The sequence below is a fragment of the Aspergillus wentii genome (genome assembly GCF_001890725.1).
Source record: "Aspergillus wentii DTO 134E9 unplaced genomic scaffold ASPWEscaffold_1, whole genome shotgun sequence".
Classification (NCBI taxonomy): domain Eukaryota; kingdom Fungi; phylum Ascomycota; class Eurotiomycetes; order Eurotiales; family Aspergillaceae; genus Aspergillus; species Aspergillus wentii.
The window spans coordinates 1617051-1635017 of NW_024467832.1; the positions used below are offsets into that span (position 1 = coordinate 1617051).

Here is a 17967-nt window from a genome sequence, read left to right on the forward strand (position 1 = left end):
CCCAGATAACTCTAACAAACAGATACACAAATGGATCCCATTCCATTACTCAAAAATTTTACTCTATAGACTCCATAATTGCATTTTCCTCGTACAAACATATAACATAAATCTTGATGACGATACTTTAGTCATTATCACTTCAATCCATGATGTCACCAAGCATTCCTTCCAATTCGTAAAAATATATCGAAAACAGACATCGAAAAAAAAAAACAAAAAACCATGCTAAATTGCTTGGACATTTTAGGAAGCACCCCCACGGCCACCGACACTCAACAAGGCCTTCTTCTGGTCCTCGCTCAGCTGCGCCGTCGGCAAGGGACGAGCTCCCGTCGTAGTCGGCTGGGGTAAGAATCCAACAGACACCAAGTATGAGGCATACAGACCAACCAACTCCTCGGTAACACCCGCACCAGCGGAGGCATCAACGCCAGACCATGCTGCGTCGGCGCGAAGAGCGGCTGCTGCATTGACGTCATCCAGCTCAGGGGCCTTGGTGTTTGATGGAAGATCCGCCGTCACAAAGTGGTAGAGAGGCATACTAGTAGCGATTAGTATTCTTGTTGCTTAGTATTACCATCGCGGAGACTTACAGTGCATGCTGGGAGTTCGGGTCGTCGTGCTGTCCGTCATTGACGTATTCCTCCAGGGACTTGGCCCACGGGACGTAGTCCACCTGGGGCACATCGTAGCCATACAGCTGCAGGGCGCCGAGGAATTGGTTGAACCGAAGTCGTGGGTGTCCAGTCACCTGGGCGACGCCAACAGGCTTGCACGGGGGCTGGAAGGCACTGGCGATGACCACTCGAGCCACATGGTCGACAGGAACCATGTTGACTGTGTTGTGGATGTTGGGACGAGCAGAAAGCTGGATACATCCCTTGAGCATTCGAATGAGGAAGTCATCAGTGTTGGTAGCTGTAAAATTTCTTCGTGTTAGCATATCTGGAAGAACTGAAAGGAAAAGAGTCAAGCTGTAATAACGTACTTCCAGTCTTTGAGTCACCCAGGACATATCCTGGACGAACAATTGTTCCCTTTAATCCTCTTCTACCCGCTTCGCGGACAAGGAACTCTCCAGCCCACTTGCTCTGACCGTAGCCAGTTCCAAGACCGACGCTGCTACCTTCTAGCAGGTTTTCCTCACTGATACCTGCACCGCCGGCGGCGATGACTCGCTCGGACTCTTCAACAAAGTGATCGGTATCCAGGACACTGGTGGAGCTGACAAAAGAAAACTGCTTAGGCTTTCCGCTGGCGCAGAGCCTCAGAGCATCGATGGTACCCAGAACGTTTGCTGGTTTGAGGGTCGAATAGGGGTAAACCCAGTGAACCAGGGCTCCGTTGTGGATAACGGCATCAACGCGGTTGATGAGATCATCCCACAGCTGTTCAGAGAAGCCAAACTTCGGCTCTCCCAGGTTTCCGCAGACACACTGGAGCCTGTCGGTCCAGGTTTCATCCCAGAAACCGTAAGCCTTGCAGGTGGACTGAATGCGCTGAAGTGCTTGTTCTTCGCTCTTACCACGGACAAGCGCCACAACCTTGGCAGCAGGGGACTTGCGAGTGAGAAGATCGCGCAGAATGTGCGCACCAAGGAACCCAGTACCTCCTGTGAGGAAGATTGTGGGCTCGCTGGAAAGCATTGGCTCACTGCGCTCAGGGAACGTCTTGGGCAGAGTATCCACCAGCTTCTTGGCATCCTTGGAGTACTCATCATCTGGCTCGTTAGAGACAGCAGCAGCTCCAGCATCGTCGGGATTCTCGCTGGTTGCGAATGATTCCTTATTCAACAGTCGCTCAACCTCGGCAGCAAAGCCTCGCAGAGTGGGGCTGCGGAAGATTGCATTCATGCTGAAGTCAATTCCGCGCCACTTGCGTCTCAGGTCGAAGAACATTTGCTGCGCCAGGATACTATGTCCTCCCAAGTCGAAGAATGAGTCGTCGGGCCCAATCATGCGAGCGGTAATATTGGGAATACGCGACGCCCAGATCTGAGCCACAGCGTGTTCAGTCTCGGAAAGCGCCTGGACAGCAGACGACCTGCGTCGAGGAGCCGCAGCACTCAGCTCAGCAGTATCGGGGAAAGGCAATGCAGGTTTGTCGATCTTGCCATTGGGATTCAAGGGCATGCGCTTAAGTGGGATAAAAACAGTTGGCACCGCATAAGCAGGAAGCTTGCTGCGCAAGTGCTCTCGAGCATCATCACGCAGAGGGCGGAAGCGTCTGAGCATGCCGACCATTCCCTCAAATGAATCGTCATCCTCAATGTTCTTGCTTTCCAACCATGAGGCCCACTTGCTCATGTCAGGTACGATATAGCTGACCAAGGTCGGCTCTTCGAACTTGTCTCTGCGCACCAAAGTAACATTTTCTCGCACCAAAGGATGGCGAGAAAGATGGGTATCAATTTCTCCGAGTTCGATGCGGAAGCCACGGATCTTCACTTGATCATCGGCACGACCAGAACATTCAACGTCTCCAGATGGAGTGTACCGGCCAAGGTCTCCACTGCGATATAAGCGGTCTCTTGGACCGAAGTAGAACTGTCTCCATGGCTCATTTGCACCTTGAGACAGGGCGTTGTCCTTCTCAACCCAAGTCTGGGGGTCCGTAAACCAGTTCTTAAGGAACTTCTTCTCACTCAACTCTGGGGAACCGAGGTAACCTTCGGCGAGACCGGCCGCACGGACGTAGATTTCACCCACTTCACCAACTGCGCAGATGCGACTGGGATCGAATCGGTTAACAACCAGCATCTGCACATCAACCATTCCCCGACCAGCTGGAATGACATCCTTCATGGTGTCGAGGAAGCCTCCCTGGCTCGAATAACTGGGGATTTCGTAATAACTGACGGCACGCTGAGTTTCAGTTGTACCATACATGTTGACGATGTTGACGTTCGGGGCGAGTGCCTGAAGCGATAGGCAGTCTCTCTTGATCAGGATATCGCCGACAAAGAAAGCATGGTGAAGAGTAGGGAATTGAGCCGAAGCGCCACCAACCAAGATCTGACCCATGGCAGGTGTGAGATGGGTGACTGTAGCTCCGTACTGTTGCATCCATTCCGCGAGTCTCTCATTCTGAATGTCTTCACGAGCCGGTACCAACAAGCGGGCTCCCAGGAACAGGGGCGTGAAGATATCTCTTTGAATGGGGTCGTGGGCAATTCCACTGAGCATTGTGAATCGGTCATTGGGGTTAAGCTTAAAGGTTTCCGACATCCATGGGAAGTAATAGGCCAAGGAGAAGTGACGGCCCCGTACACCCTTAGGTCTTCCTTCCGAACCCGAAGTGAAAGAGAGCGTAGGGGTCGAGTCAGGACCAACGACAACGCCGACGGGCTGAGCTTTCATGGGAAATTGCTTAGCAAGAACATCCTGGCCATCGACCGAACCTCCCAAAAGCGCACCATCGTCGCAGAGAGCGAGTGCTGGGACCTCTGTCCGGAGCTCCAAGTTGTCACGAATAAAAGTGCGAACTGTCTCCGAGAGCTCACCAGCATCCCTGGTGGCCTTTTCAATGACAACAAGAGCTCGGGGGCGGGCGACATCAAGATAGATGTTCTGTCTCTCCGGGGGGTATGCCGGGTCGATAACGGAGAAAGTAGCACCGGCCTTCAAGATACCCATAACTGCAACGACAAGGTCAACGCCACGGTAAGCATAGACCATGACAACTTCTCCTTGTTCAATGCCCGATTGCACAAGGTGATGGGCCAAGATATTCGACGCTTCATTGATTTGCTTGTAGGTGAATTCGCGGTGAGGAGAGTTCTCCGACTTGGTCTCCACAACACACAGGCTTTCTGGGTGCTTTCCGGCATTCTCAGCAAAGATATCATGAATAGCGCCACGGAATTTAGACCATTTCAGATCTGAGGTCGGGTCGGGGAGAAGGGCTCGTTGGTCTTCGGTCATAAAATCAATCTTTCCAATTGCTTCTTCCGGTCTGGCAGTAGCGTTTTCAACAAGCTTAGCAAGCTGCTTCAGAATAGTGGCAATTCGAGCGCTGGAGAAAAGTCGTTGGTTATAGTATGCGCCCAGCTCCGCTCCCGATGCATTGCTTGGTGTGACATTGACCACCAAATCGGTTGTTTCGAAGGTGTTGGCGGGGTATTCCTGAGAAGCGGCCGGGGCATCGTAGGCAGCAAAGCGGAAAAGAATTGGGCTTCGCTCAGAGTTGGACTTTTCTTGAATGTACGATCGAAGGCTGCCCAGAGGCACAACATCGGCAGCGGCCTCGTTGAATGCCTGGATAAACGTCAGAAGGCCAATGCCGTGAAAGCAGGCAAAGTGACTATATTCATACCTTCTCAACCTTGGCATAAAGCTGGAGGAAGGTTTCCGAAGAGTCAACGGGAACTCTCAAGACAAATGGACGGCCATCCTCTCCGGAGCTGGTGCCAATGGCAATGTCCTCATCTCCGGTTAAACGAGCGACGAGAACAACGAATGCTGCCAGGAAGACAATAAAACCGGAAGAGGGCGAACCAGACACTTTCTCCACAGCCAATTGAATGTCGTTGGAAAGCTTAGTTGTCTCAAAAGCTTCGATTGCTCTCCTGGCAAGCTCCGGCTGTTGGTTATCGGGATAGTCTCGGGTGAGGGGAGACACAGTGAGACTCTGCAGGCGTTGAGCCCATCGTTCTAGGCGCTCCTGTATGGAGGCTGATTCCACACCCATGATTGCAGTAACGAGGCCCTTCCTTGGATAATTCCGGGCGTCGAGCTGCGAAAAAGGTCTGGAAAAGAAGAGATGGAGGGGAGAGGAAAAGCGATGATGTGAGTCAAGAGGGGCCAACAAGAGAAGTGTGGGAGAAAAAGCCGATCTCGCTGCACCCCACGATTGCCTTGATGCCTCAGGCCACCACTGTGTTTCTGCCTCAGGCGACTAGGGTTAGTGCCTGAATTTCTCCTGATGTTATCCTTGGCCAGGGAGCTGTTATGATAGTTTATTAACCACCACATACTTGCAATGGCAGTTGTGGAATCCCTCGTGGCTCTGCAGCTGTAATTCCACGGTGTTTCATTTCTTTTACTTTTATATTATAATTCTTCTTCTCCTTCCTCCTTCTTTTCTCCCCTGAAATCGGCTAAACGACGGTCGATCAGGAGAGAACCTAACTACTTGACCTGGGGTCCTAATCCACCGATTACCCCTACCCTGAATTCCTCCGCTCCTTGTCAGTTCTTTTTTCAGACTGCCTCGTGCGCGCGAAGATGATTCCTCATCGAAGTACAGCTCTGCTCACAATCATTGTCTTCGTCGCCCTTTTACTGGTGATCTTCTCCTCTTCGCCCAATCCCAATCCCAACCCAAATTCGGAGGAACAACAACAAGAACAAGAGGTTTCCGGTCCGTCCAAATATATCCCGAAGCTCCCTTCCCTGTCTCTGGGCGACCTCCATTTGCCTTCGTTTCGCCCGACCGCGCACACTCCTCCTCCAGAGCAGAAGAATAGTACCAGCGGCGAGTCCAAGTGGTATAGCGATTTGTCATGGCTCAACCCATTCTCCTCGTCCATCACGTTGGATGAGAATCGATCTGTTCTGCCACCCCTTCGCGACCGCCCGTTTATCTACACCTACTACGATTCTAAGAATAAAAATGATGACGATGAGGAGAATTCGGATGGACAGCTGCTGCTTGCATGGCGCAGGGCATGGTTTGCCCAAGGATTCCGGCCTGTCGTGCTAGGTCGCGGAGAGGCGATGAACAATCCGCTTTACGAAAGTGTGCAGAGGTTGAAACTTACTCGTGAGCTCGAAGATGATCTGTTCAGATGGCTTGCTTGGGGTCACATGGGCACGGGCTTGCTTGCAGATTGGCGCTGCTTCCCAATGGCCAGATACGATGATGAGATGCTGTCCGCCTTGCGCCGAGGCACTATTCCCACTCACATCACGCGATTTGACCACCTTGGGAGTGGTCTTTTTGCTGGCGAGAAAGCACGGATCAAAGACGCACTTGATGAGGCGATTAAGAAGATAGAGGAAAAGTCAATGTCCATGCTGGACCTGATTCCTGCAGACCTCTTCAGAGTGGAACAAACAAATGCTTTGGCTTTCTACAGCTCCGCCGCCGTCACGACTCACTATCCGACCCTCGCAGAAAAGTCTGTGTCATCGCCTACGACGGGTCGATCCTCACTTGTCCAACTCATTAACTCGCACCTGCATACCACTTTCCAGAACTCTTTCCCAGCGGGAATTGCTGTTTTGAAGCCTTACCCCGAACACACCACGGCTCTCGTTGAACCAGCCCTGCGACTTGCCAAAGCTTTGGCCCAGTGTTCCGAGTCGCCTATTCCAACGTCCTGTCCCCCTAACTTGCCTAAATGCCATCCCTGCAGTGCAGATAAGCCAGCCAGCATTAGCCAGCCATCGACTTACCGGAACACAACCCATGTTTTCACGATTGGCACTCTTCCACACCCTTACACTCTGATTAGCCTGCAGCATAGCACTGATGCTGTCACTACTCGGCTTATCCGGCGCGAAACCGAGCGCGATGCGTGGTTGCAAGAAGTAACCAAGGAACATTTGGGAGAATTCCTTCCCGGGTCTTCAAGAGCTGTTGTTTTCAAAAAAGCCGTGGCTGATGATCCAGCAGTTGGCAGCTCTTTGTGGATGACCGTGGAGGCCCTTCCGCCTGACGCTGGCCAGGCGCTTCCATCGGAACTCCTGGACGAATTTGAATGGCAATTGGGATTCAAGATTCCTCGTGAAGGCAATGTGGATGCCAAGAATGAGGGTAAAGCGAAGGAAACCATGCAAAATGCCAACCCAAGTGAACAAGGCATCGAGAAAGAGTTTGACCTTCTCTCAAAATCAAGAGCAATCCTTCAAAGCAAAGATACCAACCGAATCGGCATCAAGGATGTTGCCGAAGCCTGGAATTTGGCTGATACTGAGACTTGGCGATTTGTGAGAGCGTATCGGTTCGTAATTCCCCCAAACCACTCCTTCCAACACATTTACTGACTATATCATATAGGGCTCGAAGTGTCGTTGAGCGCAAGAGATGGGAAGAAGAAGAGAAGCACTTCTTTGGTGCCAGATCCAAAGAGTAAGGAAACAGGGGTCATTATCTACGCTCTTCTTTTAATAGAGACTGCTCTTGATTTATTTCTTTCTACGCCAATTTTCAAATTTTTATTTTTCAAGCTTGATTGAATTTTCCTGTACTAATCTTTTGTTGTACCATCAATTGTTGTGTATTGGAGCATATGGCACGGCGTTCATTGTCACTGGCATTATGACTGTGGACTCAAAACATGGCATTCTGGATAGATATCAGCGGTGGCTTTAGTTATTCATCTTTTTATTCCTTATTTACTTGATTTCATTTTGATATTATATAACTGCTTTATTTGTTGTACGAAATTATGTTGAGATAACCGGCGATAATTGGCAATAAATAATCACTGTCAGATGGTTGGGCGCGTCGGACTGTGGCGATCCCCGCATTCCGAAGGGGTCCAGCGATGATAACCGCGGCGGGGATGCGGCGATAAGGCCTAATTTGTTGCCATCTGCAGGTCATCGCATGCCCAAGGTTGATACATGATGACTCTCTTTTCTTTTCTTTTCCATCTTCATACACACTACTCACTATATATTACTGCACTGATTGCCATTTGAACATCTTGAAAGAGTTCGTCGATGGATGCAACGTTCGACGATTATTGAAGCTATAGCATCGAAGCTCTCTATCCCCGGCTAGGTCAGCGCTCATTGTGGCCACCTAGCTCTGATACAACACTCCTTTCAACATGGCGCCTGGTATCATAGAGCCAACGAGCATTGTGGCCACGGCTAATAAAGCCGTCTCTCTGGCTCAGCTTACCGAGGAATGGGACGATACTATTCGTTTTTATCTCAACGGCACGAAGGTGGCGGTTGATTCTGTCGGTCCTGAGGTCACCCTTTTGGAATATTTAAGGGGAATAGGATTGACAGGGACAAAACTGGGATGTGCAGAAGGAGGCTGTGGTGCTTGCACTGTGGTAAGTTGATCTTTCCTGCTGTGTTTTCTCCTGGAGTATCTCTGACTGTGTAGGTTGTCTCGCAAATAAACCCAACGACCCAAAAGCTATACCACGCATCCGTTAATGCCTGCCTTGCCCCGCTGGTTAGTGTGGATGGGAAACATGTCATCACAGTCGAGGGAATCGGGAACGCGAAGAATCCACATGCCATCCAACAGCGTATCGCTGTTGGTAATGGAAGTCAGTGCGGCTTTTGCACTCCGGGTATTGTGATGGTATGTCTACTACTATCTCATGCATGAAAATAGTAAATCACGGCTAACTTTATATTTAATAGAGTCTCTATGCCCTATTACGCAACAACCCACGCCCGTCAGAGCATGCTGTGGAAGAAGCTTTCGATGGCAATTTGTGTCGCTGTACTGGATATAGACCTATACTCGATGCTGCTCAGAGCTTCAATGCATCTAATAGCTGCGGACAGTCTACCGCAAATGGTGGAGGGGGTTGCTGCAAGGAGAAACAAAATGGAGGGTGCTGCAAGGGATCCTCGGGCGCCAATGACGAGCAGGGCGTTTCAGCGAAGTTCACACCACCCGATTTCATTCCATACAGCCCAGACACAGAATTGATCTTCCCCCCGCACCTCACAAAGTATGAGTTCCGGCCATTGGTTTTTGGTAACAAGAGGAAGAAGTGGTATAGGCCGATTAATTTGCAACAGCTCCTGGAGATAAAGAGTGTTCATCCTTCAGCAAAGCTCATTGGAGGAAGTACCGAAACCCAGATCGAAGTCAAGTTCAAGGCAATGAGATATGAGGCTTCGGTTTATGTTGGTGATATTCCAGAGCTACGCCAGTACTCATTCCACGACGACTTCTTGGAGATTGGCGCCAACGTTTCGTTAACGGACCTTGAAACAATTTGCGACAAAGCTCTTGAGAGATATGGACCAGTGCAAGGTCAACCATTTAATGCCATCAAAAAGCAACTTCGATACTTTGCTGGAAGGCAAATTCGTAATGTTGCTTCGCCGGCTGGAAATTTGGCTACCGCATCGCCCATTTCAGACCTGAATCCAGTGTTTGTAGCCACCAAAACGGTCCTCACTGCCAAATCACTGGACAAAGAAACCCAGATCCCTATGGACCAGTTCTTCAAGGGGTACAGAGCCACCGCACTTCCTCCGGATGCTATTATAGCAAGCCTCCGTATTCCTATCTCACAAAAGAAGGGGGAATACATTCGAGCTTACAAGCAATCAAAGAGGAAGGATGATGACATTGCTATAGCCAATGCTGCTTTGCGTGTGGAACTCTCGCCGTCCAACGATGTTCTGAGTGTGAATCTGGTTTTCGGAGGGCTGGCACCAATGACAGTTTCTGCACGGAATGCCGAGTCTTACATCATTGGCAAGAAGTTCACCAACCCTGCCACACTCGAAGGCACGATGATTGCGTTGGAGAAAGACTTCAACCTAGCATTTGGTGTTCCAGGTGGTATGGCGACATACCGCAAATCTCTCGCCTTGGGGTTCTTTTATCGATTTTACCATGATGTACTGTCCGGGCTTGAGGTCAAGGGCACTGACATTGATCAAGATATAGTAACAGAGATTGAAAGAGCTATCTCATCGGGGAAGAAAGACGAGGAACCATCGGTAGCCTATCAACAAAGGGTTTTAGGGCAGGCTACTCCGCATGTTTCTGCGCTGAAGCAGGCCACTGGAGAAGCTCAATATACCGATGATATTCCAGTGCAGCAAAACGAGCTTTTTGGTTGTCTCGTTCTCTCGACCAAGGCTCATGCTAAGCTCATCAGCGTCGATCCAACAGCAGCGCTTGATATTCCTGGTGTCTATGGATATGTGGATCATCAAGACCTTCCCAACGCAGAGGCCAACTGGTGGGGTGCACCAAAAAAAGATGAGGTATTCTTTGCGGTGAACGAGATTACCACCGCTGGGCAGCCCATCGGTGTGATCCTTGCAAAGACGGCCAAAATCGCCGAGGAGGGCTCGAGAGCTGTAAAGGTTGAATACGAAGACCTGCCACCAATCCTTACAATCGAAGAAGCGATCGAGGCGGGGTCTTACTTCGCACACTACCCGTTCATAAAATGCGGTGATACTGAGAAGGCCTTTAAGCAGGCAGATCATGTCTTCACCGGTGTTTCGAGAATGGGTGGCCAAGAGCATTTCTATCTCGAAACTCAAGCTTGTGTAGCTATTCCGAAGCCTGAAGATGGTGAAATGGAGATTTGGAGTAGCACTCAAAATCCCACGGAAACGTGAGTCATACGCGCCTTCTTTCTTTATATCTTACCATGATACTTACTTCTATTTAGACAAACATTTGTTGCTCAAGTTACTGGTGTCGCATCCAATAAAATTGTTTCTAGGGTGAAGCGCTTGGGTGGTGGCTTCGGTGGTAAAGAATCACGATCGGTTCAACTTGCGGGAATTTGTGCAGCTGCAGCTGCAAAAACAAGACGAACAGTTCGATGCATGCTTAATCGGGATGAAGATATCGCCTCTTCGGGTCAACGCCATCCATTCCTTTGTCACTGGAAAGTTGGAGTGACCAAAGAGGGGAAGCTCCTTGCTCTTGATGCCGATGTCTACGCTAATGGTGGCCACACACAGGATCTCTCTGGCGCAGTTGTGGAGAGATCTCTATCACACATCGATGGGGTATATAATTTCTCAAATGTCAATGTCCGCGGCCGTATTTGCAAGACGAATACCGTTTCGAATACCGCGTTCCGTGGCTTTGGTGGTCCGCAGGGCCTATTCTTCGCCGAATGTATCGTGTCGGAGCTGTCAGATCATCTCAACATTCCCGCCGAAGAATTACGCGCCAAAAACATGTATAAGCCTGGAGACAAGACCCATTTCAACCAGGAGCTCAAGGACTGGCATGTCCCGTTGATGTATAACCAGGTGTTAGAGGAGAGTTCCTACAATGAGCGTCGTCAAGCCGTGGAAGAATACAACAAGAACCACAAATGGTCAAAACGTGGGATGGCTATTGTTCCGACTAAATTCGGCATCTCTTTCACAGCTTTGTTCCTGAACCAAGCTGGTGCTTTGGTCCATATTTATCACGATGGAAGCGTCCTGGTTGCGCACGGTGGCGTTGAGATGGGGCAAGGTTTACATACCAAGATGACTATGATTGCAGCAGAGGCACTGCAGGTTCCTCAGGCCGATGTATTCATCTCAGAAACGGCTACCAACACAGTTGCAAACACGTCCCCTACCGCTGCCTCTGCAAGCTCAGATCTTAATGGATATGCTGTCTTCAATGCGTGCGCGCAGATTAATGAGCGTCTTCAGCCATATCGTGAAAAGATGCCTAATGCTCCCATGAAAGATCTGGCCCATGCAGCTTACTTCGATCGAGTCAATCTTTCTGCGCAAGGATACTACCGCACACCCGAGATTGGTTATGTATGGGGTGAAAATAAGGGCCAGATGTTTTTCTATTTCACTCAGGGTGTAACAGCTGCTGAGGTAGAAATCGATACACTGACTGGTGACTGGACACCCTTGCGAGCGGATATCAAAATGGACGTTGGCCGCAGTATAAACCCGTCCGTGGATTATGGCCAGATAGAAGGGGCTTTCATTCAGGGCCAAGGTCTTTTTACCACGGAGGAGAGTCTCTGGCATCGCGCCTCGGGTCAAATCGCCACCAAAGGCCCGGGGAACTACAAGATCCCTGGGTTCAGAGATATCCCCCAGATCTTCAACGTCAGTCTTTTGAAGGATGTGGAGTGGGAGAATCTCCGCACAATCCAGCGCTCGCGAGGAGTTGGGGAGCCGCCACTCTTTATGGGAAGTGCTGTTTTCTTCGCCATACGGGATGCTTTGAAAGCTGCGCGGAAGCAGTGGGGAGTTGATGAGGTCCTCAAATTGCAAAGCCCAGCCACACCGGAACGGATCCGGGTCAGCTGTGCTGATCCTATCATTGAGAGGGCGAGAGTGGCCCCTAAGGAGGGCGAGAAGAGCTTTTTTGTTTCGATTTGAATGGCGGGAGATTGACGGTATCATTAACTACTCGGGGTATCTTTTGGTTATTCATTATGATTTTATAGCGATCAAACATCATCTACGACCTTTTATGCATCTGGAGCACGTCCAGTCTGTTATCATTGCAGGGCTTCCTGTCATCTTTTGCCATATGCTATTGTCATTTAGGTTTTCTGAAGAGCTACTGCCTTATACCAGTGCTAATACATGCATTTTCGGACATGGATCTATTTATTAGGTTATAATAATTGCATTGACAGTTTCCATACAAAATAGCCATGGTTGTATGATCAAGAAGCCAAGGTAGTCATGAACATAATCAGGATAAGAGAGAAGCAAAAGGTCGCATGTCAAAACAACATAAATTACTATGTGCAAGCGCACTGGTCCACTATTCGATACTGTACGCCAAAAAAAGATATTAAATACAAACACCACAATAAATGCAAAAGTGGGTCGAAGCAAGCAGGCTTTTTTCTCTCTCAAAAAGAAAAAGTCAATACTCTATTTTTGGATGGACCATGCTCGGCCGATCATCAGCGCTTCTCCTTCTCCATACCGTACTCGACATAGCTACTTCCTCTCAGATCTGAAAACCCATCGGTGTGGAGTGCAGAACCATATTGTCTCTCTCCAGCAAATCCAAGCTTCTCGTCTTCATACCGGGCCTCGCTCACAGTTGCCGGTACACCTGCGGAGGCACCATTCCTCATAGCAACCTCGTACCGGGGAGCTGGTTGAGAATGATGAGAGTGGGTATTGTCTGTGTTCATGTTCGTGTTCGGGACCGCAGTTAATGGTATTTCGGTGAATCCCTCCGAGTCAGGAACATGCTGGCTCATGGAAGGTGCGCCTCCACCGTCACCGCGGTTCTTGTCGCGGCCCCAGAAGAGGGACAGAGCGCGGATGAGACCAAGGAGGGCAACAAAGACCCAGATTCCGAGGATGGCAGCAGCGATGATGGTTTCGATTTTGATTGCTTCTTCGAGTTTGTCGACGACGCGGACGACGACTTCGCTGATCTTGTTGCTCGTTTGGTCGCCGGCGTCGGCGAGGAAACTGTCTGAGGAGTCGGTGCTGTTGTCGATGCTGTCTGCGGCACCGCGGGAGAAGGTATCGTTGGGTAGAAGGGGAAAGTCGATGTGTGCATGGTCATGGACCCATGTGAGTCCCTTTTCGATACTCTCGACTTTGAGTCCAATCAGGCAGTTAAATACGTCCATGAGAGGCTCGTAGAGAATGGTATTTCCGAAGGTCTTGTTGAGGACACCGGTAGTCTCGTCGACAAAGCTATTTAGGGTATCATTTAAAGCCCCGGTACTAGTGTTGACCCAGCCGAAGATGTTATGGTTCAAGTCGCTATTCATGTGGCTGATGGCTCCGTTGGCATCATTGGCCCATTCCGCAGAAGTGTTTTGTAGACGATCCACTACCTTGTCGGCAAATTCACCCACCTCGGTGGTCAGTTCTGGGACGGTCTTTGCAACAGCTCGAAGAAGGATGAATTGGAAGAGACAGGAGAGTAGTCCGGCAATGCCCAGGCAAAGGACGAACAAGGCCGCTGGTGATGTTGCATAAGCAATGGCCCAGCGTATAAGAACTTGTCTGCGACTGTTGCTGGATCTGCTGGCTGCTTTGATTCCTGCCGCTGCGGTATATGGTCGGGAGACAATGTAGACAACATCCATCGGGTCATGGGCCTCTTTTCGGACCAGTTGGGAACGTTCTTTCATCTGGCGCCATCGGCGGATCTCCTGCCAGGCCATTGGGACACAGGCAAGGACTGCTGCAATGACAAGAACAGCAATGAATATCTTTCGCGCCAACAGAACTATATCTGTTACGCCGTCAAAGAATTTGGAGATTCCATCATTACCGTCGCAAAATGTCATCTGTTCTTTGGCAGGGACTGGTAGAAGAGAGCGGTCGAAAGTGTACTTTCCCATGGATTCGTTGATCAGTTTCTTGACTTCTTCGAAGGGCAGTCGCAAAACATTTTCGGTGATGTTCTGGACTTCTTTGAAATTGGGCAGTGAACTGTTGAGCTTATCAACCTTCTCGTCGATAGAGGATGGAAGTGAAAGGTCCGCCAGTTTATCGGTGTATTTCGTAATACTAAGAGACGGAATACTTCCTCCAACAGTGCTGGCGATACTGTTCACGCCCTTGAGGAACTTGTTAAAAGCATCCTCAAAGTCATCAACACCCTTGCTGATGTCAGTACCGAGAGTTTTGACCGTCGAGTTCAAGAAATCGGCAGCATCTTCTATCACTGAAGCTGCAACATGAACACTGCCTCGAACAACCATGGTAAAAAGACAGAGATAAGTTGAATACAACACATTGATGTAGAAGATAACCAGCTCTTCAACGCCCGTGATAGTAAGTTGAAGCATCGACTCCAGTCCTTTCACCGCCGAGTCGACTCCAGAGGCTGTGAGTTCATTGACACCTTGAGATAGGTAGTGAGGCATAGAAACCATCGTGCTGCCCATCGATTCAACGCTCGAGCATGCTGACAAAGCTTCACGATGGGCTGTATTCATGTCTGACTGCAGACTCGAAGCGGCCATCAAGACCCGGACAAGGACGAGAAGCAACAGAATAGTCCATCGGTTGATCCATACTTGAGATAGTCGGGCTCTAAGGCCTAGATAAGGTGTAATTCCATCTGGGTGAAGCGGTATTATGCGTCCCTGGGCTCCATTGGGGACATGGGCTCCGTACGGGGGGAGCAGTGGGAAGATGGTCCGGCCTGACTTTGAGAATATCATAATAACAGTATCTTGGTAAAAGGGCAGAGGGAAATTTGAAGTTGTAGCGAGGTCGTCGGCGTGGCAGGCGAAAGATGGAGGAAATTCGCTTCGTTCGTGGAAGCACTCGTAGGAAGTCGTAGAACGGCTTGCAAAGCAGGTAGGACTTTCAATCAAAGAAATCTATCAAAGACGAAAAAAGAAAGAGTCAAGGTGGCAAAAGAAGAGAAGCGAATGCTGGCCAGCAACAATGGGTTTTCGAGAGAGTGGGACAGGGTCTATTGAGAAATCATGGCAGATGCTCGAGTCTATTGATAGTGAATGAAAGGACGATGGTATCAACGAAAGAGGAACAGAACAATAGCTTATTGAGCACAGCCAGAAAGAAGAGAATGGAAGAACATATTAATCAACACGAAATAAGACCAAAATAAAAAAAATCATGCATGCCATAGCAGGGGGGATTGAGGAGATATAATAAAAGACGATCAATAAAGAGAGACAAAGGGGAAAACCCGCCTTTGTGAACCCATCGCTAGGAACGGCCCATTCACAGCGTCCCATTGAGGGGATTCGGAACAATGAAGACAAAAATAAAGACAGTCTGAATATCAGGTCCAAATCATTGTTTCAGCTGGCGCAGAGCAGTTCTCGTGGGCGGCTCGTGTCGGTGTTTCTTCAGAGCGCTGGCTATATTTGGTGTTTCTGCAGACCGGCGCTTAGGATTCCCACAGGGCCAGCCAATCCTGTCCAGCGCATGAATTGATGCAGATTGACGTCTAGGCGATCAGATATTTAGTATTCCAATGGGATCTTCACATGACGTTCAAGGTGGAGAGAAGTCTGCAGAATTCATTGTGCGATCCTTTGATGCCTGCAACATTTGTCGTTCCATTTCGCGCCCAACTGCCGGAGATCGGACGGTGGTCCAGTGCTTTACTGGATGAAAGGGGTCGAAAGATAGGAGATGGATTTATTCTAGGAAGCTGCTAGATCAATACACCTGACGGTTTGACGAAGAAAAGTGGATGCCTTGAGTGGCTGGTGGATGAGATGAGGTCGGTTGGTGATGTTTTTGGACGCGACAAACAGACAGAAACTTGATGAGACTCGACTTATTTATGGAAAGAAAAATTATAAATAATTGTAGGGGCAAAGATCAGATAACGTCCAAATTGTCATTAAAGGTCTTGTTTTCTCTCTATCCCAAATACATCGCCTTGATACGCTGTCGATCCAGAAGAACATTCCCAACAGAAACAAGAAGCCAATAAATGAAAGATAATGGGAACAGGAAAATTGAGAAGATTATCCAGGATAGAGCCATACTGCTAAGCACTCAGATCAAGCAAAGCGCCAGGGATAACTCTCGCATATCGAAAACAAGTAGCCGAGTAAAAGATGTTGCCAGCCAAACTCTCAATCATGCCACGGGCATACCGCAGCTGATTGTCATTCAACTCTTTGTTGATAACCAAAGCTTCGTATTCATCATAAAGTCGTTTTTCAATGTCCAATAAAAGAGTTCGAAGGAGGATTTTCGCTGTCGAAGGAGAAACACAGAGGAGGTCCTGCAGAACCTGGACACCATTCACGACCGCACTGCCATGTTCTGCCGATTCTCTAGCTTCTTTGTCGTAGGAATAGAGGTCATTGGTCAAAGCAAAGTGCGCAATGTAAAGGTTTCCAGCGGACTTGAGAGGTTCTATTTCGGTTTCGGACAGAGGTGCCTCGCAGGTGAATTTGAGAGAAGCCACGATGAACCTATCAACCGTAATCAGTCATTGCCAAAGCATTCTATATGAGATATGGAAAACGAACTCAACGGCAAAGTCTCTGATACGGAAACCGAGATAGTCACCAAAGGTGGAAAAGCGAAGCGAGTGTGTAGCAGAGTTGTTCCGGGTATAGTCTGCCCATTGCAACACGCTGTAGACGTATTCAGGCCCCGTCACTGGGTCTTCCTCGAGAGCCTCTCTGGCAAACTGTCCGAAGATGTTGTTCTTCCATTCCACCTTCTCGATCGGCACATTCTCGGACTGCAGGTTGACCAAGGCATCGTCGATGATGGTGGTTCCCTCGTTTGCAAGGTGAGACTCGATGACATCTATGCATTGTACATTAGAAACGTCCACATGCAAGTTCAGGTCATGAATTACCGTCATGCATGAAAATCAAAACATTCGCCTTTGCCATGATTTCCGCTCGAGTCTTACTTGCAGCCGGAAACATGTTGATCGGGGCCGTGAAAGACGTTTCGACCAACTCCTGGGATTTCGTCATGGCAGACCCAGAGATCATCTCCTTATGAATGCGCGAAGGTATCATTCCCTGATGCTCTGGAGAGGCATCCATGATCTGGTGCAGAATCGCCTGTGCCGCCCGTTTCGCTTCAGGCCAATATTTGCACTGCACACATGCAGGGAAATAAGTCGGCCATGGTACTCTCACGGCAGAGGGGTTGATGGCTTCTGTATTGTGCAAACCGAGGGTGGGATGAGAAAGAGAGTCAGAGAGGAAGGAGAAGTGTTTGAGCTTTTGGAGTGCTGGTGGGGTAGTCCCTGCTGGGTCGAAGGCGTATTGGATAGGCCTCATCTTGCTGATGGCTTTACTTGCTTTGATCATGGTGGGAGTTGTAGGAGAGAGGAGGACATATTTATATCCGAAAAGCCGCCATTTTACAAAGAAAATATTAGGCCATACTGTTCCATATCTAGGGCCAGTGAGAATAAGTGCATTGTCACAGTGAATGCTGGTACAACCCCAAGTAGCTGAAGCCATGCATCAACTACCCATTTGGGTCACAGTGAATGCCGGTGCAACTCCAAATACCTGAAGCCATGCATCAACTATTCATTTTGGCAGTAGCCTTATGGCCCAATAGAAGGATGTCGAAATAGATAGTACAAGGGTGGAAAGCAGTTGGTTTTGGATAGAGAAAACAGTATGGCACTGAAGCATTGTGGGGTTTTCTAGAACGACTCCAGCAGTACATTTTGATATCCTGCCATACATCTGTACAGCCTCATTTGCAGCTGTAAATATCTACAACTCTAAAATAGCACCCCCAGTATATTCTCTAGCTTCTACTTCAAGCTAAATGAAGACACAGCCAGTGTGTGCCATACCAAAGCGATGATCGAACATGACATGAGGCATACAGAGTCATCATTCCATCGACA

General features: G+C 49.1%; 5 protein-coding genes across 5 annotated transcripts; 2 read left to right on the forward strand and 3 right to left on the reverse strand.

Annotated features, from left to right (window-relative positions):
• Nucleotides 1-246: 246 nt before the first annotated feature.
• aarA (L-aminoadipate-semialdehyde dehydrogenase) lies at nucleotides 247-4692 on the reverse strand (the record flags this gene model as incomplete). Its single annotated transcript, XM_040836961.1, has 4 exons — nucleotides 247-544; nucleotides 597-921; nucleotides 992-4259; nucleotides 4318-4692. The coding sequence occupies 4 exons, from the start codon at nucleotides 4690-4692 to the stop codon at nucleotides 247-249; spliced, it is 4266 nt and encodes a 1421-aa protein (XP_040694287.1).
• A 536-nt stretch (nucleotides 4693-5228) lies between these two features.
• ASPWEDRAFT_22777 (uncharacterized protein) lies at nucleotides 5229-7081 on the forward strand (the record flags this gene model as incomplete). The annotated part of the gene is made up of 2 exons (XM_040832381.1): nucleotides 5229-6949; nucleotides 7006-7081. The coding sequence occupies 2 exons, from the start codon at nucleotides 5229-5231 to the stop codon at nucleotides 7079-7081; spliced, it is 1797 nt and encodes a 598-aa protein (XP_040694288.1).
• A 588-nt stretch (nucleotides 7082-7669) lies between these two features.
• On the forward strand, nucleotides 7670-12302 carry ASPWEDRAFT_223038 (putative xanthine dehydrogenase HxA). Its single transcript, XM_040832322.1, has 4 exons — nucleotides 7670-8017; nucleotides 8071-8274; nucleotides 8337-10288; nucleotides 10346-12302. The coding sequence occupies exons 1-4, from the start codon at nucleotides 7784-7786 to the stop codon at nucleotides 12027-12029; spliced, it is 4074 nt and encodes a 1357-aa protein (XP_040694289.1). The 5' UTR covers nucleotides 7670-7783; the 3' UTR covers nucleotides 12030-12302.
• A 266-nt stretch (nucleotides 12303-12568) lies between these two features.
• On the reverse strand, nucleotides 12569-15034 carry prm1 (pheromone-regulated protein PRM1; the record flags this gene model as incomplete). The annotated part of the gene is made up of 1 exon (XM_040838716.1): nucleotides 12569-15034. Exon 1 carries the CDS (start codon nucleotides 14804-14806, stop codon nucleotides 12569-12571), a length of 2238 nt encoding a protein of 745 aa, XP_040694290.1. The 5' UTR covers nucleotides 14807-15034.
• Nucleotides 15035-16116: 1082 nt separating this feature from the next.
• On the reverse strand, nucleotides 16117-17410 carry ASPWEDRAFT_166682 (terpene synthase family protein; the record flags this gene model as incomplete). The annotated part of the gene is made up of 3 exons (XM_040830035.1): nucleotides 16117-16549; nucleotides 16607-16892; nucleotides 16945-17410. The coding sequence occupies 3 exons, from the start codon at nucleotides 17408-17410 to the stop codon at nucleotides 16117-16119; spliced, it is 1185 nt and encodes a 394-aa protein (XP_040694291.1).
• Nucleotides 17411-17967: the final 557 nt, after the last annotated feature.